The 25,417-nt window shown below is 34.6% G+C and overlaps 2 protein-coding genes across 2 annotated transcripts; both read left to right on the top strand.

The window, feature by feature from the left end:
* The first annotated feature begins 2,673 nt into the window (after positions 1 to 2,673).
* Positions 2,674 to 9,792, top strand: LOC135721530 (uncharacterized). Its single transcript, XM_065243835.1, has 13 exons — positions 2,674 to 2,825; positions 2,915 to 3,031; positions 3,242 to 3,385; positions 3,462 to 3,572; positions 3,775 to 3,924; positions 5,733 to 5,849; positions 6,045 to 6,188; positions 6,265 to 6,375; positions 6,569 to 6,718; positions 8,191 to 8,307; positions 8,504 to 8,647; positions 8,724 to 8,834; positions 9,058 to 9,792. Exons 1-13 carry the CDS (start codon positions 2,777 to 2,779, stop codon positions 9,249 to 9,251), a joined length of 1,659 nt encoding a protein of 552 aa, XP_065099907.1. The 5' UTR covers positions 2,674 to 2,776; the 3' UTR covers positions 9,252 to 9,792.
* A 9,953-nt stretch (positions 9,793 to 19,745) lies between these two features.
* On the top strand, positions 19,746 to 24,791 carry LOC135721805 (urokinase plasminogen activator surface receptor-like). Its single transcript, XM_065244259.1, has 5 exons — positions 19,746 to 19,817; positions 19,905 to 20,021; positions 21,080 to 21,223; positions 21,310 to 21,420; positions 24,013 to 24,791. The coding sequence occupies exons 1-5, from the start codon at positions 19,769 to 19,771 to the stop codon at positions 24,195 to 24,197; spliced, it is 606 nt and encodes a 201-aa protein (XP_065100331.1). The 5' UTR covers positions 19,746 to 19,768; the 3' UTR covers positions 24,198 to 24,791.
* The last annotated feature ends 626 nt before the right edge of the window (positions 24,792 to 25,417 follow it).

The raw sequence follows: 25,417 nt of genomic DNA, 5'->3' as shown, positions 1-25,417 counted from the left end.
TTAACAGGATGTAATTAACATGACGTCGTCACTTAATATTTTTCACAGCGATCAAATGTAAAATGTTTTGGTCCTGCTCGATTTTCATTGATTTTCAGTAAAATTATTGATAGTTTTTCATAAGATCCCCTGGGGTCAATGTGTAAGCATGATAAAAGCTTGATGCTGTCAGGAGAACAAGCAAACGGCTCCCGTGTGCCTCTCGCGTAAATTATTAGATGTTGATGGCTTACGTTTCTTTCCCGTCACAGAAAACCATCACAGGTTTATCAATGCCATTAAAGTATTATTTTGTTTTTGTTTGTTTGTTGATCACGAAGTACAAAGTAGATGAGGAAAACTCAACGCGCCACCATTGTTTGTTTACATTGCGTGGAATGGTGCGCTGTAATTTGTGGAGCAGATTTATTCCATTCTGCAGAAAAGTGGCGTTTATTGTGTTTTGAAAAAAAAATGGAGAAAAGATGACAGAATTACATGGCGGATATTGGATTTTGCGTAAAATTAAGATACAATACTGATTTTGGAAGATTTTTGATTTTTTTTTAAATGCTGTTTATCGCGTTTTGGAACCAAACTCTTCATATTTAGGCACAACTTCACTGAAAAAATGATTAATTCAATTAACTCAATTTTTTTAAGGTAAGTGGTCGCTATCAATTTATTAAAGCTACATTTAAACAAAAAAATTAGAAAAACAAAACAAAAAACTTTTGTTTGAATATAGCTTAAATGAATTGATTGCAACCACTTACCTTACTAAAAATTTAGTAAATTAAATGAATAATTTTTTTGTGTAGTTAACTTGTTAGTTAACTTAATCATTTTTTAATACAGAGATATGGGGCCCTATCTTGCACCCAGCGCAATTGACTTTGTCAGTGACGCATGTATCATTTCGTATTTTGCACCGGCGCACAGCGGGTTTTTCCCTCCACAGACGCACGTCGGCAAACTAGGGAATGAACTTGCGCTCCCTGGGCGGTTCAGCGCAAAAAACCATCCCTGATGCTATTTTGCAGTTTCAAAAAACAATTGCGCCACTGACCAGAAAAAAAAGTTTAAAGTCAGTGGTGCGTTGCGCGTTGTTCATTATGCTATTTTAAGGGCGCATGCTTGACCATAACGTATAGCGTGCACAACGCACGCACATCTACACAGATGCAACAGTTATTTTTGCAAATCATAAATTGTTACACTTAAACATATTAATACACGAGATAAGGGGAATCATAGTGGTGAGCATTGTGGTGATAGTTTTTATTTATTGTGTGGCTGCGTTAAAAAATTCTCATGCAAATAACGATTAAAATATTTTCATAAGTTTGTTGTGTGGCTGTATTACATTTTATTTTATGTAAATAATAATTAAAATGTTTTCATAAGAAACCTTAATGTATATGAACTTGATTTGTAAGTGTACTTTGGGGTTGGACCTTGCTTGCCTTTCTTGGGTCCGATTTCAAAACCCCCAAACCCTTTCAGCTGTGAGGGTGGACGCAGCGATGTCCTCTGGTGGCGTCAGGTCATGTGTAGAGGCAGACCCACCTCCCGTTACACGGTGTGCCCGATTTATGCTCGCAAGCTTGGGATTCCCCCATACAAGAACGTCAGTCTCCTCGGCTGTGAACCGCTCCTGGCGTGCGCCTGGTAAATCCGTCATAATAATAGCAACCCGCCATGGAACTTGCGCCCTTGCGTTTAAAGGGAATGTTGGGTAGCGTTCTGATTGGTTTATTTGACGTTATGCCCAAACCACACCTATGAATAATGAACCTACTTCAGACCAACCCCTTATTGATTTGCACCCGGCGCAAGAGTTATTTCTCATGCCGGGAAAATAGCAACAGCGCCCAAGATCCGCCCACAAACTCACTTGCGCGTTGCGCTTCGCACTTGCGTTTCAGATCGTTAAAATAGGGCCCAGTATGTTAAAAGTCCATCTAAGTTAATACTCATGGTGTCATAAAATAACAAAAACACTTAGATAATCTTAAAAACATCTACTAAAGAAGAATTTTTAGTATATAAAGTACAAAATTAGTGTGCAAAAATATAGCAATTTAAGTACATTATAGAAGTGTACTACTTTTTCACCCGGGTTCCGTTTAGGTAATGATTTCATATCAAGTTAGCCCTGTTTTCCTGGTAAAGGAAAGGTTAAGGAAGTTCACGTGATTAATGTTTTATTCATTTATTAATGGCGAGAACCAGTTAATTTATACACAAGTTGATCCACACAGAAACAATTTAGCATTTACCTAACCTCCATGTCTTTGGACTGTGGAAGTAAACCGGAGTACCCGGAGTAAACCCACGCTGACACAGGAAAAACACACAAATGAATGACCTGGCAACCAGTTGATGCTTAAACCGGTGACCTTGCTATGAGGCAGCAGTGCTACCAACTGAGCCAATGTGTCCTGGGCAATTTTCACAAGATTAGAAATATTACATTAAACGACTTTTCGCTGCCCCTTTTCAGTAAAACCGGTAACTGATTTGAGTGCTTTCTGCACAACTAAACGCCTGGACAACATTCTCAGTTTAATTTTTTTAATGAACAGTAAATCAATAAGAACCTGTCACGCATCATTAGACAATGAAAATCCAGTAAGTCTATGAACTCAGTTATTTCGAAAATTTTAAGTTTCTATTTCATAAAATGCACCCACATTCATTTTCAAATTTCTACAGCCTCACATATTTTCATCAGCTATAAAAGACCACTGATATGAGTTTGTCATCATTTTATTCACCTCCTGACTGATCAAAGATGGATCTGAACATTTGTATTGTTCTCCTTTGCACTCTTTTCGCTGGAGGTACAGTACAAACGTAAAAGTGTATTTAATGTTTTATTATAGATATAAATATGGAACATTTTATATTTCTCTGTAATTTTGTTTTTTAGGACGCTCACTTAAATGTAATGAGTGCATAGATGTGACGGGTTCTTGTGTAAGCAAAGAGACAACGTGTTCCTCTGCAGCTAATACATGTGCAAGTACAAGAGTGGTAACAACTACTGGTGAGTTCAGTATGGAGGGTAAATTTACTGGAATGCATTGAATTCTGTCATCTGTTGGATAAGCCTTTTCTGTGTGTTAGTGTTGTTGTTTACCGTTTTAAAGTCAAATATCAAATGTACTACAATAGGCTATATTACAGGTAAATCAGAGGATCTGAGTTTTTAAAAAGCATCCTTTGTGTGTGTGTAATTTTATTGTTTTGTTTTTAGGCGAAACTACGTCCATCTTGCAGACTAAGAGTTGTAATGTGATACAGAACTGTCGAAACGTATCCTTTAACTTTGGCGTTTTAAGGACAAAATTATCCATGGAGTGCTGTAACACAGACCTTTGTAATAGCATAAATGTCCCAGGTATTGTCTTTGATTTGTAGCACTATAAGCTAAAGCATTGCAGAAAATGAAAGACTAATATTTGTTTCTTCTAAAGATTACATCTCTGACAGTCCCAATGGAAAACAATGTTACTACTGTGATGGGAAGAGTTGCTTGAACACTTTAAACTGTTTAGGAGATGAAGACTACTGCATTACAGCAACAAGTAAGAATTTGGAAACAAAATGATAATTTTTCCCAATAGATGATAATCTGATGATAATAATTTATAAGTGCACTATATTTAAAGTGTATGTTATAAAATATGTGTCATTGCAACATTTTGTCAGATTTTTTAGACTGTTTAGAATGATTAGCATATAAGCCATCAATCATTTATGACTCCAATTCTCTTTTCTTTACATTAGCAAATATTACATCTCTGTCAACAACTGTAAAGGGATGTACCACTAAATCTATCTGTGATGATGTATCACAAGCGCCTTCAGGTTTCATGGGCTTATCATGCTGTCAGGGGAACCTGTGTAACGGTGTTAGAAGTGTCACACAAACCTACGGTAAATAACTGGCAACCCAGCTGCTGCAATTACATTGTAATTTCTACGGATTTTTTTTACAGTGTAACTAAATTATTTTTTTAATACAGAGATATGTTAAAAGTGCATCTAAGTTAATATTCATGGTGTCTTAAAGTCGAAATGAAATTGAAATGAAAAACTATATATATATATTTATTTTTTTTTAATTGTGGTATTATTAACAAATGACTTATCTGTAAGCTTCATTATTTTTTTTAAATTCGTGTGTGCTCATAATTTTTTATCAAAAATGCAAATCTCCTCCCCTCTTAAAAACGATCTCTCTTCACTTCCGGTCAAAAGTATGGCAGGTGGGTGGGGCCCGGGAGAAGATCGCAGCGATTAGCAACACGACCCAACTTCAAACGATCCAATCAGATCTCGATGGACAAATTCAAATCCAGGCCTGCCTTATTTCATCTCAAAAGCCATTTCATTTGGATATACGTCACCACGGGTAAAATAAGGCAATCGCTACTTCAGTTTCATGGCGACTTTAAAATAACAAAAACACTTAGATAATATTAAGAACATCTTAAGAAGTACTAAAAAAGAATTTTTAGTATATAAAGTACAAAATTAGTGTGCAAAAATATAGCAATTTAAGTACATTATAGAAGTGTACTACTTTTTCACCCGGGTTCCGTTTAGGTAATGATCTCATATCAAGTTAGCCCTGTTTTCCTGGTAAAGGAAAGGTTAAGGAAGTTCACGTGATTAATGTTTTATTCATTTATTAATGGCGAGAACCAGTTAATTTATACACAAGTTGATCCACACAGAAACAATTTAGCATTTACCTAACCTCCATGTCTTTGGACTGTGGAAGTAAACCGGAGTACCCAGAGTAAACCCACGCTGACACAGGAAAAACACACAAATGAATGACCTGGCAACCAGTTGATGCTTAAACCGGTGACCTTGCTATGAGGCAGCAGTGCTACACTCTAAAAAACAAACGGTGCTATATAGCACCAAAACAGTTGCTTTGGATCGTAACGATAGAAGAACCATTTTTAGTGCCATATAGCACCGGTGAAGAACCAGTGAAGCACCAGTGAAGCACCTGTGTAGAACCATATAGTGCTATGTAGAACCATATGTGGTGCTATATGGCCCCTATATGGTTCTACACTGGTGCTTCACTGGTGCTTCACTGGTGCTTCACTGGTTCTTCACCGGTGCTATATGGCACTAAAATGGTTCTTCTATCGTTACGATCCAAAGCAATTGTTTTGGTGCTATATAGCACCGTTTGTTTTTTTAGAGTGTACCAACTGAGCCAATGTGTCCTGGGCAATTTTCACAAGATTAGAAATATTACATTAAACGACTTTTCACTGCCCCTTTTCAGTAAAACCGGTAACTGATTTGAGTGCTTTCTGCACCACTAAACGCCTGAACAACATTCTCAGTTTAATTTTTTTAATGAACAGTAAATCAATAAGAACCTGTCACGCATCATTAGACAATGAAAATCCAGTAAGTCTATGAACTCAGTTATTTCGAAAATTTTAAGTTTCTGTTTCATAAAATGCACCCACATTCATTTTCAAGTTTCTACAGCCTCACCCTATTTTCATCAGCTATAAAAGACCACTGATATGAGTTTGTCATTATTTTATTCACCTCCTGACTGATCAAAGATGGATCTGAACATTTTTATTATTGTTCTCCTTTGCACTCTTTTCGCTGGAGGTACAGTACAAACGCAAAAGTGTATTTAATGTTTTATTATAGCTATAATTATGGAAAATTTTATATTTCTCTGTAATTTTGTTTTTTAGGACGCTCACTTAAATGTAATGAGTGCATAGGTGTGACGGGTTCTTGTGTAAGCAAAGAGACAACGTGTTCCTCTGCAGCTAATACATGTGCAAGTGCAACAGTGGTAACAACCAATGGTGAGTTTAGTTTGATGGAGAGTAAATGTACTGTTGGATGAGCCTTTGCTGTGTGATAGTGTTGTTGTAAACTGTTTTAAGGTAATCAAATATCAAATGTACTACAATATATTACAGGTGGATTAGAGGATCTGAGTTTTTAAAAAGCATCCTTTGTGTGTGTATGTGTGTGTCATTTTTTTGTTTTGTTTTTAGGCGACACTTCGGTAACTATGGAGGCTAAGACTTGTGATGTGATACAGAGCTGTGGGAATGGATCCCTTAACTTTGGCGTTTTTAGGTCAAAAGTATCCATGCAGTGCTGTAACACAGACCTTTGTAATAGCATAAATGTCCCAGGTATTGTCTTTGATTTGTAGCACTATAAGCTTAAGCATTGCAGATAATGAAAGACTAATATTTGTTTCTTCTAAAGATTACATCTCTAACAGCGCCAATGGAAAACAATGTTACTACTGTGATGGGAAGAACTGCTTGAACACTTTAAACTGTTTAGGAGATGAAGACTACTGCATTACAGCAACAAGTAAGAATTTGGAAACAAAATGATAATTTTTCCCAATAGATGATAATCTGATGATAATAATTTATAAGTGCACTATATTCAAAGTAAAATATGTGTCATTGCAGCATTTTGTCAGATTTTTTAGACTGTTTAGAATGATTAGCATATAAGCCATCAATCATTTATGACTCCAATTCTCTTTTCTTTACATTAGCAAATATTACATCTCTGTCAACAACTGTAAAGGGATGTACCACTAAATCTATCTGTGATGAGGTATCACAAGCGCCTCCAGGTTTCATGGACTTATCATGCTGTCAGGAGAATCTGTGTAACGTTGTTAAGAGTGTCACACAAACCTACGGTAAATAACTGGCAACCCAGCTGCAATAACATTGTAATTTCTACAGATTTGTTTTTACAGTGTAACTAAATTATTTTTTTAATACAGAGATATGTAAAAAGTGCATCTAAGTTAATATTCATGGTGTCTTAAAGTCGCAATGAAATTGAAATGAAAAACTATATATATATTTTTTTTTTAAATTGTGGTATTATTAACAAATGACTTATCTGTAAGCTTCATTATTTTTTTTAAATTCGTGTGTGCTCATAATTTTTTATCAAAAATGCAAATCTCCTCCCCTCCTAAAAACGATCTCTCTTCACTTCCGGTCAAAAGTATGGCAGGTGGGTGGGGCCCGGGAGAAGATCGCAGCGATTAGCAACACGACCCAACTTCAAACGATCCAATCAGATCTCGATGGACAAATTCAAATCCAGGCCTGCCTTATTTCATCTCAAAAGCCATTTCATTCGGATATACGTCACCACGGGGAAAATAAGGCAATCGGTACTTCAGTTTCATGGCGACTTTAAAATAACAAAAACACTTAGATAATATTAAGAACATCTTAAGAAGTACTAAAGAAGAATTTTTAGTATATAAAGTACAAAATTAGTGTGCAAAAATATAGCAATTTAAGTACATTATAGAAGTGTACTAATTTTTCACCCGGGTTCCGTTTAGGTAATGATTTCATATCAAGTTAGCCCTGTTTTCCTGGTAAAGGAAAGGTTAAGGAAGTTCACGTGATTAATGTTTTATTCATTTATTAATGGCGATAACAAGTTAATTTATACACAAGTTGATCCACACAGAAACGATTTAGCATTTACCTAACCTCCATGTCTTTGGACTGTGGAAGTAAACCGGAGTACCCAGAGTAAACCCACGCTGACACAGGGAGAACACACAAATGAATGACCTGGCAACCAGCTGATGCTTAAACCGGTGACCTTGCTATGAGGCAGCAGTGCTACCAACTGAGCCAATGTGTCCTGGGCAATTTTCACAAGATTAGAAATATTACATTAAACGACTTTTCACTGCCCCTTTTCAGTAAAACCGGTAACTGATTTGAGTGCTTTCTGCACCACTAAACGCCTGAACAACATTCTCAGTTAAATTTTTTTAATGAACAGTAAATCATTAAGAACCTGTCACGCATCATTAGACAATGAAAATCCAGTAAGTCTATCAACTCAGTTATTTCGAAAATTTTAAGTTTCTATTTCATAAAATGCACCCACATTCATTTTCAAGTTTCTACAGCCTCACCCTATTTTCATCAGCTATAAAAGACCACTGATATGAGTTTGTCATTATTTTATTCACCTCCTGACTGATCAAAGATGGATCTGAACATTTTTATTATTGTTCTCCTTTGCACTCTTTTCGCTGGAGGTACAGTACAAACGCAAAAGTGTATTTAATGTTTTATTATAGCTATAATTATGGAAAATTTTATATTTCTCTGTAATTTTGTTTTTTAGGACGCGCACTTAAATGTAATGAGTGCATAGGTGTGACGGGTTCTTGTGTAAGCAAAGAGACAACGTGTTCCTCTGCAGCTAATACATGTGCAAGTGCAACAGTGGTAACAACCATTGGTGAGTTAATTATGATGGAGAGTAAATGTACTGTTGGATGAGCCTTTGCTGTGTGATAGTGTTGTTGTGAACTGTTTTAAGGTAATCAAATATCAAATGTACTACCATATATTACAGGTGGATTAGAGGATCTGAGTTTTTATAAAAGCATCCTTTGTGTGTGTATGTGTGTGTAATTTTTTTGTTTTGTTTTTAGGCGACACTTCGGTAACTATGGAGGCTAAGACTTGTGATGTGATACAGAGCTGTGGGAATGGATCCTTTAACGTTGGCGTTTTTAGGTCAAAAGTATCCATGCAGTGCTGTAACACAGACCTTTGTAATAGCATAAATGTCCCAGGTATTGTCTTTTATTTGTAGCACTATAAGCTTAAGCATTGCAGATAATGAAAGACTAATATTTGTTTCTTCTAAAGATTACATCTCTAACAGCGGCAATGGAAAAAAATGTTACTTCTGTGATGGGAAGAGTTGCTGGAACACTTTAAACTGTTTAGGAAATGAAGACTACTGCATTAAAGCAACAAGTAAGAATTTGAAAACAAAATGATTATTTTTTTCCCAATAGATGATAATCTGATGATAATAATTGATACAATTAAAGTATATTAAATTAAATGTATAAGTGCACTATATTCAAAGTGTATGTTATAAAGTATGTGTCAATGCAGCATTTTTTAGACTGTTTAGAATGATTAGCATATAAGCCATCAATCATTTATGACTCCAATTCTCTTTTCTGTACATTAGCAAATATTACATCTCTGCCAACAACTGTAAAGGGATGTACCACTAAATCTATCTGTGATGATGTATCACAAGCGCCTTCAGGTTTCATGGGCTTATCATGCTGTCAGGGGGACCTGTGTAACGGTGCTAAGAGCATCACACAAAACCTCCTCTTTCTCTCCTGGCCGCTCTTCTTTTACATCCTGATCCACTAAATTCAACTTTACAGCATGAAAACTAAAAATGACGACAACAGAATTTGACATATTTTGGAACAGTGCTTAACACATTAATTAGACCACCACCCAATGTAAGGTTTGTGCCACAGCTGCTCATTTGTTTATGTTTCTGTATTAGTAATCTTTAATCACAGTAATATTTCTAATGCTAAAATAAAATTATTGTTGCTATTTACTTGCAGTCCTTAATAGGAACCTAGATTTTAATAGTTCAATGTTACACTTGATTTATTTCTGACTTCTGAGAAAGGTTAAACTCACATTTGGGTATAAAAACACAATTCAATTTGACATTCATTAATCATGTTTAAAATTATGAAACATGAAGAACTTTATAAAAAGGAAAGAGTTTACATTAAAGCATTTTGTGATGCTGGATGATTTTTGAGACAAATAGACAGTGGTCTTATAAATTTGTTTAGCATTGTAGATTTATTTTCATTGTATTATTTTGTGTTACTATATGTATTGTTAAGGAAAGATATATATGAATAATAAAATATAACTTTTAAAAATGTGCACAGATCTTGTCATATATTACTTTTAAACCACACCTACATCTTTCACATAACTGCTACCTGATTTTTGTAACCAAGATGCGTATATGCAGTGGCGGAGCCAGAGGGGTGTCCAGGGTGGCACTGGACACCCTTGACATGTCACTGGCCACCCCGTGTGCCACCCCAAATTTAATGCGCTACTTTCACTTAATCGCTATGTTTATTTTCGACGTGCGGCAGCGCAGCACATTGTTAAAATCATTAAGAATATTAACACTCCCTGCAGTCGCGGCGCAAACTCTTTATTTTTCAATCACTGCCCAAAGAGACTTAGATTACTATGCTGGTTTTGGACATACAGATATGATTTATACATCATTTACAACGTAAAAGTGTCATTTTTTTGTGTGTCTATAAAAACTGAATGTTGTGCTTTTCACAAAATTAAGAAAATATACATACTGCGCGTTCTGTTATCTCTCCATCAGTGATGTCTTTTCAAAAACGCGTCATTAAAAAATACTGTAACTTAACGAATACTTCATACCATCAGAAGATAAATGTCATGTCTACACAATGCTTGGAATGTATTTAAAACTATGTAAGTGAAGCCGTACATTGCTAATACTACATGATTTCACCGTATATGCTGGAAGTGTGGTACTTTTTTTGTGGACTGAATAAAGTCTAAGATTGCCAATTCTTTTTACAGCAAAACCCAGCACCATGTTTTAATTCTTGACGTGATCTTTGTAGGCTACTGTATGATTGTTAATTCGACTGGATTGCCACATTGAACTTGAAAGCGCGTTGCGCATATAGTGCGCGTGCACAGCAAGAGCTTAAACACTTCATGTTCGCAACTTCGCGTCTTTTTGTCAAAACAGCTGTCTTGGTGATGTTCATACTAAACATTTGGTTACTGTACGTCTTAAACGAATAAACATTTTATTGCATTCGGTCTTAGTTGAAGTCTCTCTGTCATTAAAGTTAATTAAATATCAAAATAAAACTTTTGCATCTTCTGTATCTTCGTAAATAAAGATTAATCCAAACATCCTTTGTGTTGAGCCCTGCTATTTGAAGTAAGTTTAAGGTTTATCATGGAGTTTAGATTTCCTGATCTTTTGCTTCATTAAAGGGATAGTTCACAAAATGAAAATTCTGTCATCATTTTTACATATTTATGTTGTTCTAAACCTGTATGAATTTCTTTTTTCTGATGAACACAAAAGAAGATATTTTGATAAATGATGGTATCAGCTTGTTAACCATTGACTTCCATAGTAGGAATAAAAACAATATGATGGAATTGATATACCAGTAATTGTGTGCTTATCATTTATCAAAATATCTTCTTTTGTGTTTATTAAAATAAAATACAGGTTTAGAACAACATGGGTGAGTAAATGATGACAGAATTTTCATTTTTGGGTGAATCCCTTTAACAGACAGTAAATCAGATGTAAGATTTAAATCAGTAGAAAGAGTTAAAATTCACCCTTGTTATGTTTACATCTAATGCGATCAAAAGATTAATTTATGCTTTCTTGATACATGGTTACACGTAATTTTCTTTTATGGACTATGGACCCCCTAAAGTAGCTTTGGCCACCCCCTGGCCACCCCATTAAAAAAATTCTAGTTCCGCCACTGCGTATATGATGCGTATACATATTTTTATTATGTTTACTATCATACTATTATGTTACTAGTTGTATGCCTCATGTCATATTTTTATTATCTTATTGCATCAACACCTTTTCCTGCTATACTAAGTCTTGTACTTTCATTACTAGTTCCACCACAATCAAAATAAAATATTTTATGATAAAAATAAACAGTTTCAGCGTCTCAATGAATCCGTGTCTAACTTAGATAAGAGGTATATAATATACTGGTTGCTGCCTTGAAACAATCTAACATTGTATATAAATACATTTTAATTGATTGATAGATGATTTATCAACAGATATGACAATTAGAAATATAACAAAGGACCACCAGAAGACAGACCATTGACTAGACTTGCTTTTGATCAATTCATATTATATATTAGCTTTTAGTTCAGGAAGTACTTTTAACATACTTTGCTTCTTTTCTTTTTATTCGAAACTGCTTCAAAGTATTGCAACTAAATTATTCTTATTAAATTCAAAACTCATTTAGCAGTAGATGGCAGGAGATTCTTTTGTACAACAACTGATATTTACAGTTTTTTACTATATTTTTATACTCTAGTATGTGATTAATTTACAGTTTTAATATTTTTAATGTTTATAATAAATGCTACTGATGTTCGATAATACAGAATTACCTTTAAATAAGGAGCAAGGATTTCACTTGGGTCGATTCGATCCTTATAAAATAACAGGAAAGGGTCTGTGCTGAACGGACCACCCCCAATGTGGGTGTTAACAATTTAGTCATTAATATTTTATTTCATTATGATTTATAATTTTTTTATTTAACATTCAAAACTTTTTGGTTAATGGTTAATGCTTAGTTAGATAAGCATCAGTTCCCATTTAGGGAGGAATAAATGAACATCAATAATAACTGTTCAAGGGAGTGAACAAGGTAAATCAAAAGGATTTTTACTTCATGAGACAGCAAGCACGTCAAGCAAGGTGGTGCTACATTTGGGTAGCCGAAACGGAAGACAAAATCCTCCGGGACATCGGACAGATGATTTTGTAGGTTACTTCTATAGAAGAATTAGTGATATCATGAAAAAAACGAAATGATAAAAAACTAAGCTAAATGACGCTGAATATGCATAATAATACATTTTTAAAGGTATACGAGAAAACACTTGAAATATTTTTTACTGCTGTCTTCAAAGCCTTGTTTACAATCAATTAACTATTGTTAATTAAAATTCAATAGAAGAAGTTAGACAAGTTAGACACAGGTTAAACGAGTAAAAAATACATGACTCGCCCTTAACCACAAAAACCACAGTTAAGATCATGTAAGACAGAGCGTCGTCCTAGGTAAAACATTGTTCTTATGAACTTCCTCAACCATTCTCTTAGTCATAAAAAAATATGTCGAATTTGATATGATTACATTTTCCTGGTGAACATTATAGCTTTTGCTGGCCACCCTCTAAACCAGGGATTCCCAAACTTTTTATTTCGTGACCCACATAAGAGATCATGTATAAGCAGAAATAAGCCCCGACAGTGTGATAAAGATTTCAAGAGTCATTTATTTATTCTAGTCTTATAGTTACCCATTCCTGGGTTAAAAACAACCCAATACATACATGAAGGGTACTTACATTTTAACAGACACGAACAGAGCATTACATACAAATAAGGGACAGTAACAGATACAATAAGGGTATACAATATTAAGAGTTATAAGTGGTCATGAGCTACTAATATAAGAGATTAGTAGAAGAATGTCATTGTAAGGTGTTGCAGAGCTACATGAAAGAAAATTAAAGTGGCAGTGCAAATGCAATGAATAAACTTAAGCAGCATGTATTCCGGTTTTAGGTCAATGCAAAGATGCAAATAGGCGCGGTACACGTGAATGGCGCGGCACGAAAGGCATTCCACACGAATTGAGCATTGTCGCAGGAAATGCGCGAGTTGAAAAATCTAAACTTTGGTAGATATTTGCGCCACGTTAACCAATCAGGAGCTTGCTCTAGTAGCGACGTGATTACAGGAAGCGAGCGGTGTCGCAGAAGCCCCTCCCATTACGCACATTTTCGCGAGAATGTCTCGAATTACTAGAAATTTTACGCGCGAATGAAGCAAGTAAGCACAAAAGAGTCCAACTTCGCACAAATAGTGCATTTTTGCCACCTCTTATGGGTCTGGTGTGAACGCACAGTTACACAGAGTTTTTGTGGATACTTCAGTGTTTACCGTAAGTTGTTTAAGATCGCCAACTAGTGGATAATAATGGAAATATTGATCGGCTTAAAAACTCCTCAGGGAAGCGTTTTCTCCTAATTGACAAAATAACTCAACAATATTTATTGACATTCATAAGGATATCGCCATTAATTGTGCAATTGTTGAAAAATATGATTAAAGACTGTGGTGTTAATTTTCATAAATCAGTACATAGCAACAGTGGCGCAGTGATACTTAAGCTATGTTATGCTGTCTGAACCGTGGCGTTACCAGGGTATTTTACACAGAGTATTTTATATTTTCACAGCTATTTTTTATTTTTACAAATACAGAACCTAAAAGCTTGTCACTTGGCTTGAGACAAATATTAGAATAACCCTTGGCATGCACCATCATAAGTTAAGGTACAAAAGCTGTCACTGGGACGGTACTCTTTACAAAGGTATTAATTTGTACCATTTGGGTACAGATATTTATGGTAGGGCTGGGTATCGATTCAGATGTTCCAGATCGATTCGATTTCGATTCACAAGCTATCAAATCGATTCGATTCCGATTCTCGATGCTATTTTCGATTCCGGTTCTCGGGATACTTCCATACCTCTTACTTTTTAAGTTTAGGTGGCATCAAAGTTGATTAAGCACCTAAAACCGCCATTTTAAGCACTGAATGAAAGGCTCCTTGGTAACATTGTGCAAGGCAAAAAAGAGGGTGACATCTAGTGAAGAAGACTAGTAATTTGATTAACGTTAATCTTACGTTCATTTTTTGCAGGAAAAAAAATCGATTCTGCTCTTTGAGAATCGATTCTGAATTGACCATGTATAAAAAAACGATTAATCGAAAAATCTATTTTTTTTTTTGCCCAGCCCTAATTTACGGCTGTACATACTAGTGTTGAGGTAATTTAGGTGTACTTTTGCCTCACTCACAGCTTTTGAACTTTCTTATTTAAGAGTGCGGGATTACATTCTCAGTTTTAGCCTATTTTTATGAACATTAGAGCGTAAAGACTATGAAAGAATCCCAAATATGTTTAAGTCCATTCTGGTTTTATTTTTCACAGAATGCCCACCCATATTACTATTCAAGCTTCACCTACGCAGCCTCACCCCCTTTTCATTAAAATTATAAAGGCAACGGAAAAGGGTTTGTCATTTTATTCACTTCCTAACAGACCAAAGATGGATCTGAACATCTTCATTGTTCTCCTTTTTACTCTTTTCGCTGGAGGTACAGTATACACAAAATCGTATTTAATGTTTTATTACAAATATAGATAATTTAATGCTTCTCCTTCATTCTGTTTTTTTAGGGCACTCACTCAAATGTTATCAGTGTGCAAATGATACAGGTTCTTGTGCAGGTGTAGAGACGACGTGTAACGCTACAAATGCGATATGTTCAAGTACAACAACAAGCACTTTTGGTGAGTTCAGTATGATGGATCTCTTTAAAGCCTCTGCTGTGTGATAGTGTTGTTGTTGTTAACTTTTTTGGGGGGTGATAAAATGCTTCTTAAAAGCAACCTTTCTGTGTTTGTGTGTGTGACTACAACTCTAACTTGAGAGCACAGACATGTGTGTTATACTTCAATTTTTATTTTCCTATCCATATACACTTCCATTTTAACCCCTTAGCATTCCTAAAAATGCCTAAAAATGATATTAATTGTATCTGGTGTGTTGATTGTATCTTAAAACGGTTTACATCTTTTGAATCACAAGAATCTCATCTTTCCAAATATATGTAGCATGTTTGGCTTTTTATTTTTGAGTTGTTCTTTCAAATAATACAGTGTTCCTACCATGGTACATTGAAACACTAAGCTTTAGGACACTGAACTGAAATGTTTCTCATGACGAAGCAGTCAATAAGAGTCCAGAATAGATGTAAACTCCTTCAATACTATTTAAAAAACATCCCCAAGCTGAGACCTCAAGAAGCAGCTTGATATAATTACATGGGTACGATTAAGCAAACTGTACTATGTAGACCCTAGAATACAACATCATTTTGATTTATTTTGGATATATGTAGTCACAAAATAATTCCCATAGTTAAAATTGTATTATTCAATAGTTTTGATGAGTTCACTATTATTCTAAAGTGTGGAAAAATATGAAAAAAACCCACTAATGCTCATCTGCTCATTCTAATGAATATATATATTATATATATATTCATTATTTCATTTCCATAATTTATATTTCAGTTGTTTAATCTTTATGAAAAAAGTCTGCTTCACAACATGTCCCATGACACTATTGAAACCCTCGAGACACAATACTTCTCAGACACACACACACACGTTTCTTGAAAAAAAATCTGTAATTATCCTTTTTATCCCCATTGGTCAAGCACTGTGTTAAGCATAAATCATTTTCTGTTTTAGGTAACATTACTTCTACCATACAGTCAAAGGATTGTGACGTGACACAGAACTGTGGAAATGGATCCTTTAACTTTGGTGATATAAGGATAAAAATATCGATGCAGTGCTGTAACACAGACCTCTGTAATAGCAAAGATGTCACAGGTATTGTCTTTGATATATAGCACTATACAGTATATAAACTTTAGTCTATTGTTGCAGAAAATAAAGAATAAGATTTGTTTTTGCACAGATTACATCTCTAACAGCCCCAATGGAAAACAATGTTACTACTGTAATTGGACGAGCTGCTTAAACAAAGTAAACTGTTTAGGAAATGAAGACTACTGCCTTACAACAACATGTAAGAATTTTAAATACGATTTTTCCAGTAGGTGACTGTCTCTGAATCATCAAAGTAAATTCTATTTCTAAGTGCACTATTTAGTACTAAACATATTTTTACCTCTGTGAAATCATTCAAACATATGACATGTATTATCAAATTTAGACTTGTGATGTTTCGGTATGGTTAGTTTAGAATAATTAACATATCACCTTTCAATCATTGACTCAACTTCTCTTTTCTTTACATTAGCAAATATTACGGATAAGCCCGTTACTAAAGGATGTATCACAAAATCTATCTGTGACTCAGCATCACAAGGGACTCAAGGTTTTAATAACTTCACATGCTGTCAGGGGAATCTGTGTAACAGTGCTATGAGCATCACACAGAACCTCGTCTTTCTCTCCTGGCCGTTCTTCTTCTACATCCTGATCCACTGAATTTCATCAAAACTTCATCATCACTAAAACAACATCGCAATACGATGATTTACTCAAACTTAATTTTTTTCGTTGCATTATCTTTTGTGTTATATTGTTAGGGAAAGATATACTAAGGTAACCTGAACCTGAAGACTTTTAAAACCGTTCCTGGGTGGATCTTGTCTGTGGTATATCTTCTTTAAACCACACACCTTTCACACAACTGTACCTGATCTTTCGTGTTATCAAGCAATTATGTTCTGACTCATAATCATACCTTTCTATTGTGTTTACAATTTTCAGTGCTTTCTATTGTGCCATTATCATTCTGTGGTAATTGAATTGCTTTTATTGCATCAACAATAAAGATTTTTTCTGCTGGGTGAGTCAAGTCTCACCACAATCAATCAATTAATCAAAAAACAAAACAGGTTTTTCCTGGCACATCACCAGGAAGAGGTGGATGTGGTGCCAATTTAATCATGTGCACACATGCATGTGTACCGTGGCTTTGCAAACTGCATATTTTAAGTGTTATAATAATTAGATGACTGAGAACCAGAAATTAACTTTTTACATTTTAAAATTAAATTGTTCATTTTATTATGGTCTGCACATCTTTCATTATGCAAAGTCTCCATGTAAGAAAACCCCTGAAGCAGCACCAGTTTAGTCTTAAAATTTGTGTGTAACTCACATAAGAAGTATATAATATAAATGTGGTTCATTATGACAAAGGACATGAAGGCCATATTTGTCCAGACATTTTGGTAAATTTATTATATTTTAAATATATTTTATATTATATTTTAGCCAAGCAAATGCTTTTAACCGTCTTTTCCTAATTTTTTTTAACTGTTGCAAAGTATTGAAACAAAGTTATTCTTGGTTTTAAATGCAAAATTGTATAAAGCGTCATTTACCAGTAGGTGTCAGCAGATTCTTTGTACTGTAGAGGACTTGAACTTGCTGACTAGTGGAGACTACAACTCCTGACAAGCGTTTCTGTTTTGGCTTTCACATGCAGTCAGAAAAATTTAAAGTGCTCCTAAAATTTTACATTTAAAAGAAAGCTCACTGGTTTTAGAAGTGGCAGATTAATGCTATTTATTATTATTTATGCAGTACTTTGAATTATGCAAGTAATTATTTGTTATGTTATTTAAATATGTATTCCATGGTGCTCATCTGGCCCTGTTTGTAAAGCAGACAATGTGATATAGAGGAAAATTGAAAAAATCAGGGTTGCCAGACACAAACAGGAGCACAACTGACAATGGAAAGCTAGTTTATCTACTAATTTTTATGTTTGCAATGTCATCTGTAAATAACAAACCCGCTTGTGTGGATTTTTATAACTTAAAGGTGACATAGAATGATTGAACGGAGTATTTATCCTTGTTCTGTGATGTGACATGTAGACAAAAACCTCTCAGATAGCTCTATTAGGGTGGGGGATTTTAAACAAGTGGTTTAGCCAATTATTTTAAAGTGGAGGGGCAGTGAGATGCCTGTGATGTCATAAGCATCAGTTTTTCAGATTGGGCCGTTTTCTGGCTGACATTTCTAAAGGTGAATTTCTATGAGACTGAGATGTGTAGCATGTTGAGCACTTTTTGTATGTTTGTGAATGTGGGTAGACTACCATTATTCAACAAAGACAAGGTAAAAATGGTTTTTCATTTTCTGTCCCCTTTAATCTAAGACCCATTTTGGAGGTTGTTTTCACCGGTGGTGGCATTAATGGACATTGCGGTCCCATTTAAGCACCTGCCTGGCAACCGAGCTGTCAAATTACACTATTGGGTAAACTGGATCTTTTGGTTGTACGTGCAAATATTTGAGATTCTTGTGTCATCCTGGTTTTATCTTTAGTTTTTCCTGGGTAAAGTGTTTTATACAACATCTTGACAATAACATCTGTGAAGAATTTCATTTAGGTTTTAAACACCCTGGTTTGTGTTTGTTAGGAGGTTTTACATTTTTTTGCCTCTGATTCAGATAATACAGTAACTTTTCTTTTATAATTAGATCAGACCAAAACAAAACCAGACACAGAAGGCATGTTTCAAAAAGAGAATAACTGCAGTATTGTTTTTAAGAGAAACAGATGGACCTAGCTTAAAGTTTCCTAAATATCAACGATTTTAGTATTTTTATTTTTATTTAGTACAGTCAAAAGTACAGCTCCTTTAAGAAGATGTACTGGCAATGTTACAGTACTTGCTGAAGCATAAAGTACACCATACTTTATCCTTCTTCATCAATTCGCTAAAGGTGGCACCAGTTTGCTATGTGTGACATGATGGGACTGATGATAAGTCCCCCTAGCCAATAACATTTAGCAATGGCAGACTGAGAAAAAATAACACAGTAAATGTATCAATTCAGCACTTAAAATGTACTCAGGCCTTTTTATACACCTCAGGTTTTTTGAAAGCAATGGGAAGAAAATACTAAAAAATAAACAGGAACTAAAATAGATCTCTGATGGATGCCACATGTTAAACATACCACAGCAAATGAAAACTTTCCCATACGTACAGAAAACCTTATCTTTGAAAATGTGATTTAATCCAGTTAAAAGAATTTCCACGAATACCCACACATTTTTTGAAACGATAAGCATTTAAAGATCATCACACTATAAAAGAAAAGGTTTTATCTGAATCAGAAGCCAAAACATCATTAAAACACGGCATCAAACCGGGGTGTTTAAAACCTAAATGAAATTTCTTAATGTTATTGTCAATCAGAAAACACTTTACACAGGAAAAACGAAATAAAAGATAAAATCAGGATGAGAAGAATCTCAAATATGTACACGACACGTACAACCAAAAGATCCTGTTGGTCCACGAACTCAGTCAATCAGAACTATCTGTGTTTATTCAGTTTCACCATTATTTGTTCAGTCATATAAAGGCAACTGAAAAGTCTTTCTAGATTATTCACATTCTGACTGACCAAAGATGAATCTGAACATCTTCGTTGTTCTTCTTTGCGCTCTCTTCGCTGGAGGTACAGTACGAAACACAAAAGCCTGTTTAATGTTTTATTAGCTACAAATACAGATTGTTTAATGTTTCTCTCTTATTTTGTTTTTAGGACACTCACTTAAATGTTATGAGTGTACAGGTGTGACGGGTTCTTGTGCAGGTGTAGAGAAGACGTGTCCCTCTAATTCGACTACATGTACAAGTGTAACAGTCACAGAATCCATTGGTGAGTTGGAGAATAAATTTATTGCAATGCTATATATTGTTGATTTTTTTTCTGCTGGATGAGCCTGTCGGTTGTGTGCTAATGTTATTGTTGACTTTTTGGGTGATAAAAAAAGCACACACATCAACCTAAAGTGCAGGGTGCTCAAATAAAAATCATATGAAAATGTCAATATAAAGTCAGCACATCAAAGCTCCAAAAGCATCAAAAAATAGTTCTTATTTATTTCGAGAACACAAGCTTTTTATCCGACGTTTTTATGCGCTATGTGAAATTCTGTTATTACATTTTTGATGCGTTTGGATTTTTTATGTGCCGACTTTACATTGACTTTTTTGGTGATAAAATGTACTATTGCAAGTGAAGGATCTTAGGATCTGTGTTTCTACAAAGCTACATGTTACATAAATGTTTTGTATTAACATTATTATTGCAACATGTGTGTTGCACTTTTCTTGTTAATGCATTTAATTTATAAGTGTGTTATATTTTCTGAAATAAAATTAAAATTTCTGAATGCAGAAACGTCTCTGCTGTGTCCCAGTAAGTGACAGGTGCGGTGAGCAGGAACAGCAAGTGATACAACTAGAAAATCCTTTGTAGGCTAGATCGTCTCATTTTAGTTCGAGACTTTGAATGCTGCGTCCTTCAAAGACTGAATCCATCAAGGATCGCTTTCAAATCCGGGTCCTTTGAAGGATCCATCCTTAGAATTGGGACGCAGCTATAGCCTTATTCCTTCAAAAACGTCTCCCATCATAAAATAAAATAAAAATAATAAAATAATGGCGTGTCTGTGAAATCCAATAAGGACTCAAGTTTATTATAAGATTAAGAGCTTCAAAGTTTGATTTCACATTGATTTCAATCTTTGATATGATCTTACTAAGTCAATAATATTAAATATATCAAGGTTATATTTTCACAGAATGTACTTTACATAAATGCAAAAATGCTTAAGAAATGAAATATTTAGTAAAACTTTTAGTCATTTCTCAGAAACACACATAAAAAAACTCAGCTGCAGATCAATTTTTTCTCTATTTTTGTTCTTTTAGGTCTCGCTACGGTTAGCGTAGCGGTTAAGGAGTGCAATGCGCCACAAAGCTGTGTAAATGGAACCATTAACTTTGGCATTTCAAGGACAGCGTTATCTATGGATTGCTGTAACACTGACCTCTGTAATGGCAAAGACGTCACAGGTATTGTCTTTGATATGTAGCACTATATCTAAGATGAAGCTTAATTGTTGCAGAAGCTGAAAAAATAAGATTTGTTTCTTCTACAGATTACAGCTCTAACACCCCTAATGGGATGCAATGTTACTACTGTAATGGTATCAGTTGCTCAAACAAATTAAACTGTTTGGGAACTGAAGACTACTGCATTAAAGCACAAGGTAATAGAGAATTTGTTAACATAAAAAAGTAGATTTGTTTCTAATGGATGACTGTCTCTTAATAATTGCACAGTTTTTTTTCAACTATGTATTTTTCAAATATCTGCACACTGTAAAAAAAAATTACAGTATTACTGGTTATTACTGGCAACTAGCTGCCAGTAACTTACTGTAGATTTTACATTTGTGTTATTTACTGGCAACAGTTTGTTCAAAGTTAAATGAACATGAAACATTTTCAGTCTTTTTCTTCTACAGTAAGTTACTGGCAACCAGCTGCATAGTTACAGCTTATTTTTTACAGTGCATAAATGTGCATTTTCTATGATTATATGTACAGTAGAAGTTTGGAAACGTCTTCTCCTTAAGTTTTTTCTTTTTAAATTTTTTTTCAGCATAACACATTAATAACAAAAACATCCAAAATAGCATGTATGAAATTATGTAGCAAAAAAAAAAATGTTAAACAACCCAGAATATATTTTATATTGTCCAAAGCTACATTTAGCTTTGATGATAGCTTGGTAAAGTCATGGCATTTTCTCATTAGATTCACGAGGTAGTCACCTGGAATGGTTTCCAATTCACATGTGTGCCTTGTCAATAGTTATTTTTTTACATTTCTTGCCTAATTTGTTTTAGAGCATCAGTTGTCTTGCAGAGGACGGGTGAGCACAAAAGCCCTATAAGTGCCACTACAACTAACCATATTATGGCAAAAAAACACTCACTTAAGTAAAGAGAAAACCAGTCTATCATTAATTTAAGAAATAAAGGTCAGTCAATCTGAAAAATCTCAAAAACTTTGAATCCAATCCCAAGTGCACATTCGCCAAACCAATGAAATTGGCACTTATGAGGGTAAGCTAATCTTGCATTTCGCAATGACGCTAGTTTTTACTGACCAATCAGTGGTCTGCAGTCTTACACGTCACATTTTAGTATTGGTGCGGCTCAACCGAAGTGGTACTACAAAAAAAAATGCGTACAAGGTACTGTACACAGTGGAAAACCCACGAAAATGAGCTGTAATGAACCGTACTGCGCTGTACTATCCAATGGAAAAGCGCCATTACTGTGCTGAAGTAGTGCTGTGTTCAAAATATCGATCATCATAAACTCCTGATGAGCACCTTTCATATCAATTCGAATGCACTTTTGAAGGTAGCCTGACAAATTGCAGTTGATCCGTATGGACAGGACGCATATGACCCGTGGAGTACGTTGAGTGAAAGGTACAGTAGCAAGGTATACTTGACTTTCTGTGTCCTTGCCTAAGCATGCCGCATACTCTCTCTTTATCTTCCGCTTAATGAGTTCAGTATGAAAGCACAAATGTCGTTACCTAAACTGCTGCAAAGGGCGAGTTATGAAGGTAAAGTAGCATTGCACAAAAAATGTCGCCGCTCAGGATCAGTCCCTTGTCAGCTGTCTTAGTGCGTACACACCAAATGCGAAGCATCGCATTCCTCGCTCTAAATTACTCATGGGATTTATCTTCATGTCATGCAATTTTTTGCTTGAGTTTAATATTTTCAATTTGCACAAAGACTCGTTAGAGGTGAATAACACATTTTTGCGGCAATCGTGTCGCCAAATTCCCGTAAATCGAATTGCATTGCGCGAGTTTGCGTCTTTGCTTTGACTTTGTATGTAATCTACTTGCGCAAAACGTTGAATTCGCATTTGGTGTGTATGCCTCATTAGGGCTACATGTCGTGCACATCTCGTCAGTAAAGCCAGTTCCTTGAATAGTAGTAAATCGCCATCACCTGCTTTCAGATGGAGTGGCATTTACTACACAAAGCTATAGTTCACTGACAAGCAATATCGCATTCATTATCGCAGGTGATACGTCTCCAATAAGGAAGGCGAAATTACCCCGATTTACTACTAATCAAGGAACCGGCTTAACTGATAAGATGAGCATTAACAATCGCATGCAATTTATTGTGCAGCTATATGCTGTCTAGCTACAAGTTTATCTCTGAAGCTGGTAAAGTGCACTATTTGTGCAAAATAAACATAGATCGGGTAAAAAGTAGTCCTAAAAGCAATAAAATATGATCATACTCCACAATGGGCTCGCTATTTACATTATATATACTCTGGTTAACTTTTGCGTTACCAAGGCAATGACTGACGCGTTTTGTATTACATTGCACCACAGTGGAAAATAAAACCATGGGTGTACCGTAACACCTATTTGTCCAAGATGCAGTGCTGCATAACGTGACCTCCACAATCACCAGATTTAAATAAAACTGGACAATGAAGAACACCTCTGGGAACTTTAAGATTCTTGGAAAATCATTCCAGGTGACTACCTCATGAAGCTGACTAAAAATGACAAATGTGCAAACTGTCATCATAGCAAAAGTTAGAGAATATTCTCTTATTTAACACACTTTGTTGACTGCATAATTCCATATTTGTTTTGACATGATGTCTTCAGTATTGACATATGTTGAAAAAATTAAAATAAAGAAAACACTGAATAAGGTGTGACTTTGACTGCAAGTATATATGATAAAAAAGCACATATATCATATGAATGGTTAATTTTTTTAACTTTTCATTTCTTTGCATTAGTAACTTCTGTGACAGCTCTAAAAGGATGTGCCTCTAAATCAATCTGTAATGTTACATCACAAGTGACTCAAGATTTCGTGGGAATCTCATGCTGTCAGGGGAATCTGTGTAACAGTGCTAAGAGCATCACTCAGCACCTCCTCTTTCTCTTATGGCCCTTCATCTTCTACATCCTGATCCATTAAATTTAAAAAGTGTGAAAGTGACAAAGCTTTATGTTTTTAAAATATACCACTTATCACTGCAACAACAAAATGTTTTATTGGAATAAAATGCTTTATGCAATATAGCTTGAGATTTTATGCATTATCTTTGATGTTATTTTAAGAAAAAAATGAGATACTGGGATACATATAAAAACAAAATATGACACAACATTAAACATTGTCCATAATTTTTAGACAAAAACTATTGGACTGAATTTAATAATGATATTATGATGTTTGTAAATCGCTTAGGATTAAAGCATCTGCCAAATTATTAGCGCAATGGTTGTGTTTTCTATTATTCATGCAATATTGTAATTTAATAATTTCGATACAAACTATTTAAAATAAAGGTTCTTAAAATATCTTTTATCGAGTTGTATGTTTCAAAAAAGAACCGTTAACATCCTTTCTGCTGCACAAAAAGGCTTTTGAAGTAAAAAAAAAGGTTCTAAAAGGAAGGGAAAAGCCACTTTATTTACCACAAACACTTTATAAAAAGTTGTATAAAAAGATTGTCTATGTTATATTAACTGTAAAGCAGATCCATATCCATAGCTACATTAACTTTGGGTTGCCAAACAATTATTATCTATCCACATATATATATTCTGTTTTATTTAGATATTTCTGTGTTTTGTGCTATGCAGTTGTGTTTTTATTCTGTGGTTTTTTTAACCCCCTTATTATTGCATAAACAATAAAGATTTTTCTGCTAGCTTAGTAGTTTTTACTTGCGCTGCCAATAGTTTCACTAGTCCAACCACAATACATGAATCCATCAATCATATAATCAGTATTGTAATACATACAAATAATCTGACTGTGTGTAACTCATGTAAAACGTATGTATTACATCTGTTAATCATCACAAGATATGACAGTTATGACAAATATGACAGAAAATATGACTAAGATGCACCTGAAAGCATTTGATAGGGGTGTGACAAGACACTTAACCCACGAGACAATGAGATTAGGTTCATGAGAACGAAACAAGATTTTTACATTTTAAGAAATGGAAAATATATAAAAAATGGAAAATAGTCTTTTATTTAACTGAAATCACATACAATTGAAATTTTTTAACTAATCTAGGACTTTTTACAAACAATTATTTTGTTAGGTGATAACGAAGTTATTTTTATTGAGTAAACTTTATTAAAGGGTCATCCACAATCATTCGCCCATATCACAGG

The sequence above is a fragment of the Paramisgurnus dabryanus genome, chromosome 18, assembly GCF_030506205.2.
Source record: "Paramisgurnus dabryanus chromosome 18, PD_genome_1.1, whole genome shotgun sequence".
Taxonomy (NCBI): Eukaryota; Metazoa; Chordata; class Actinopteri; order Cypriniformes; family Cobitidae; genus Paramisgurnus; species Paramisgurnus dabryanus.
Note: the sequence above shows the minus strand (reverse complement) of the source record. Positions and strands in the feature narration are given on the sequence as shown.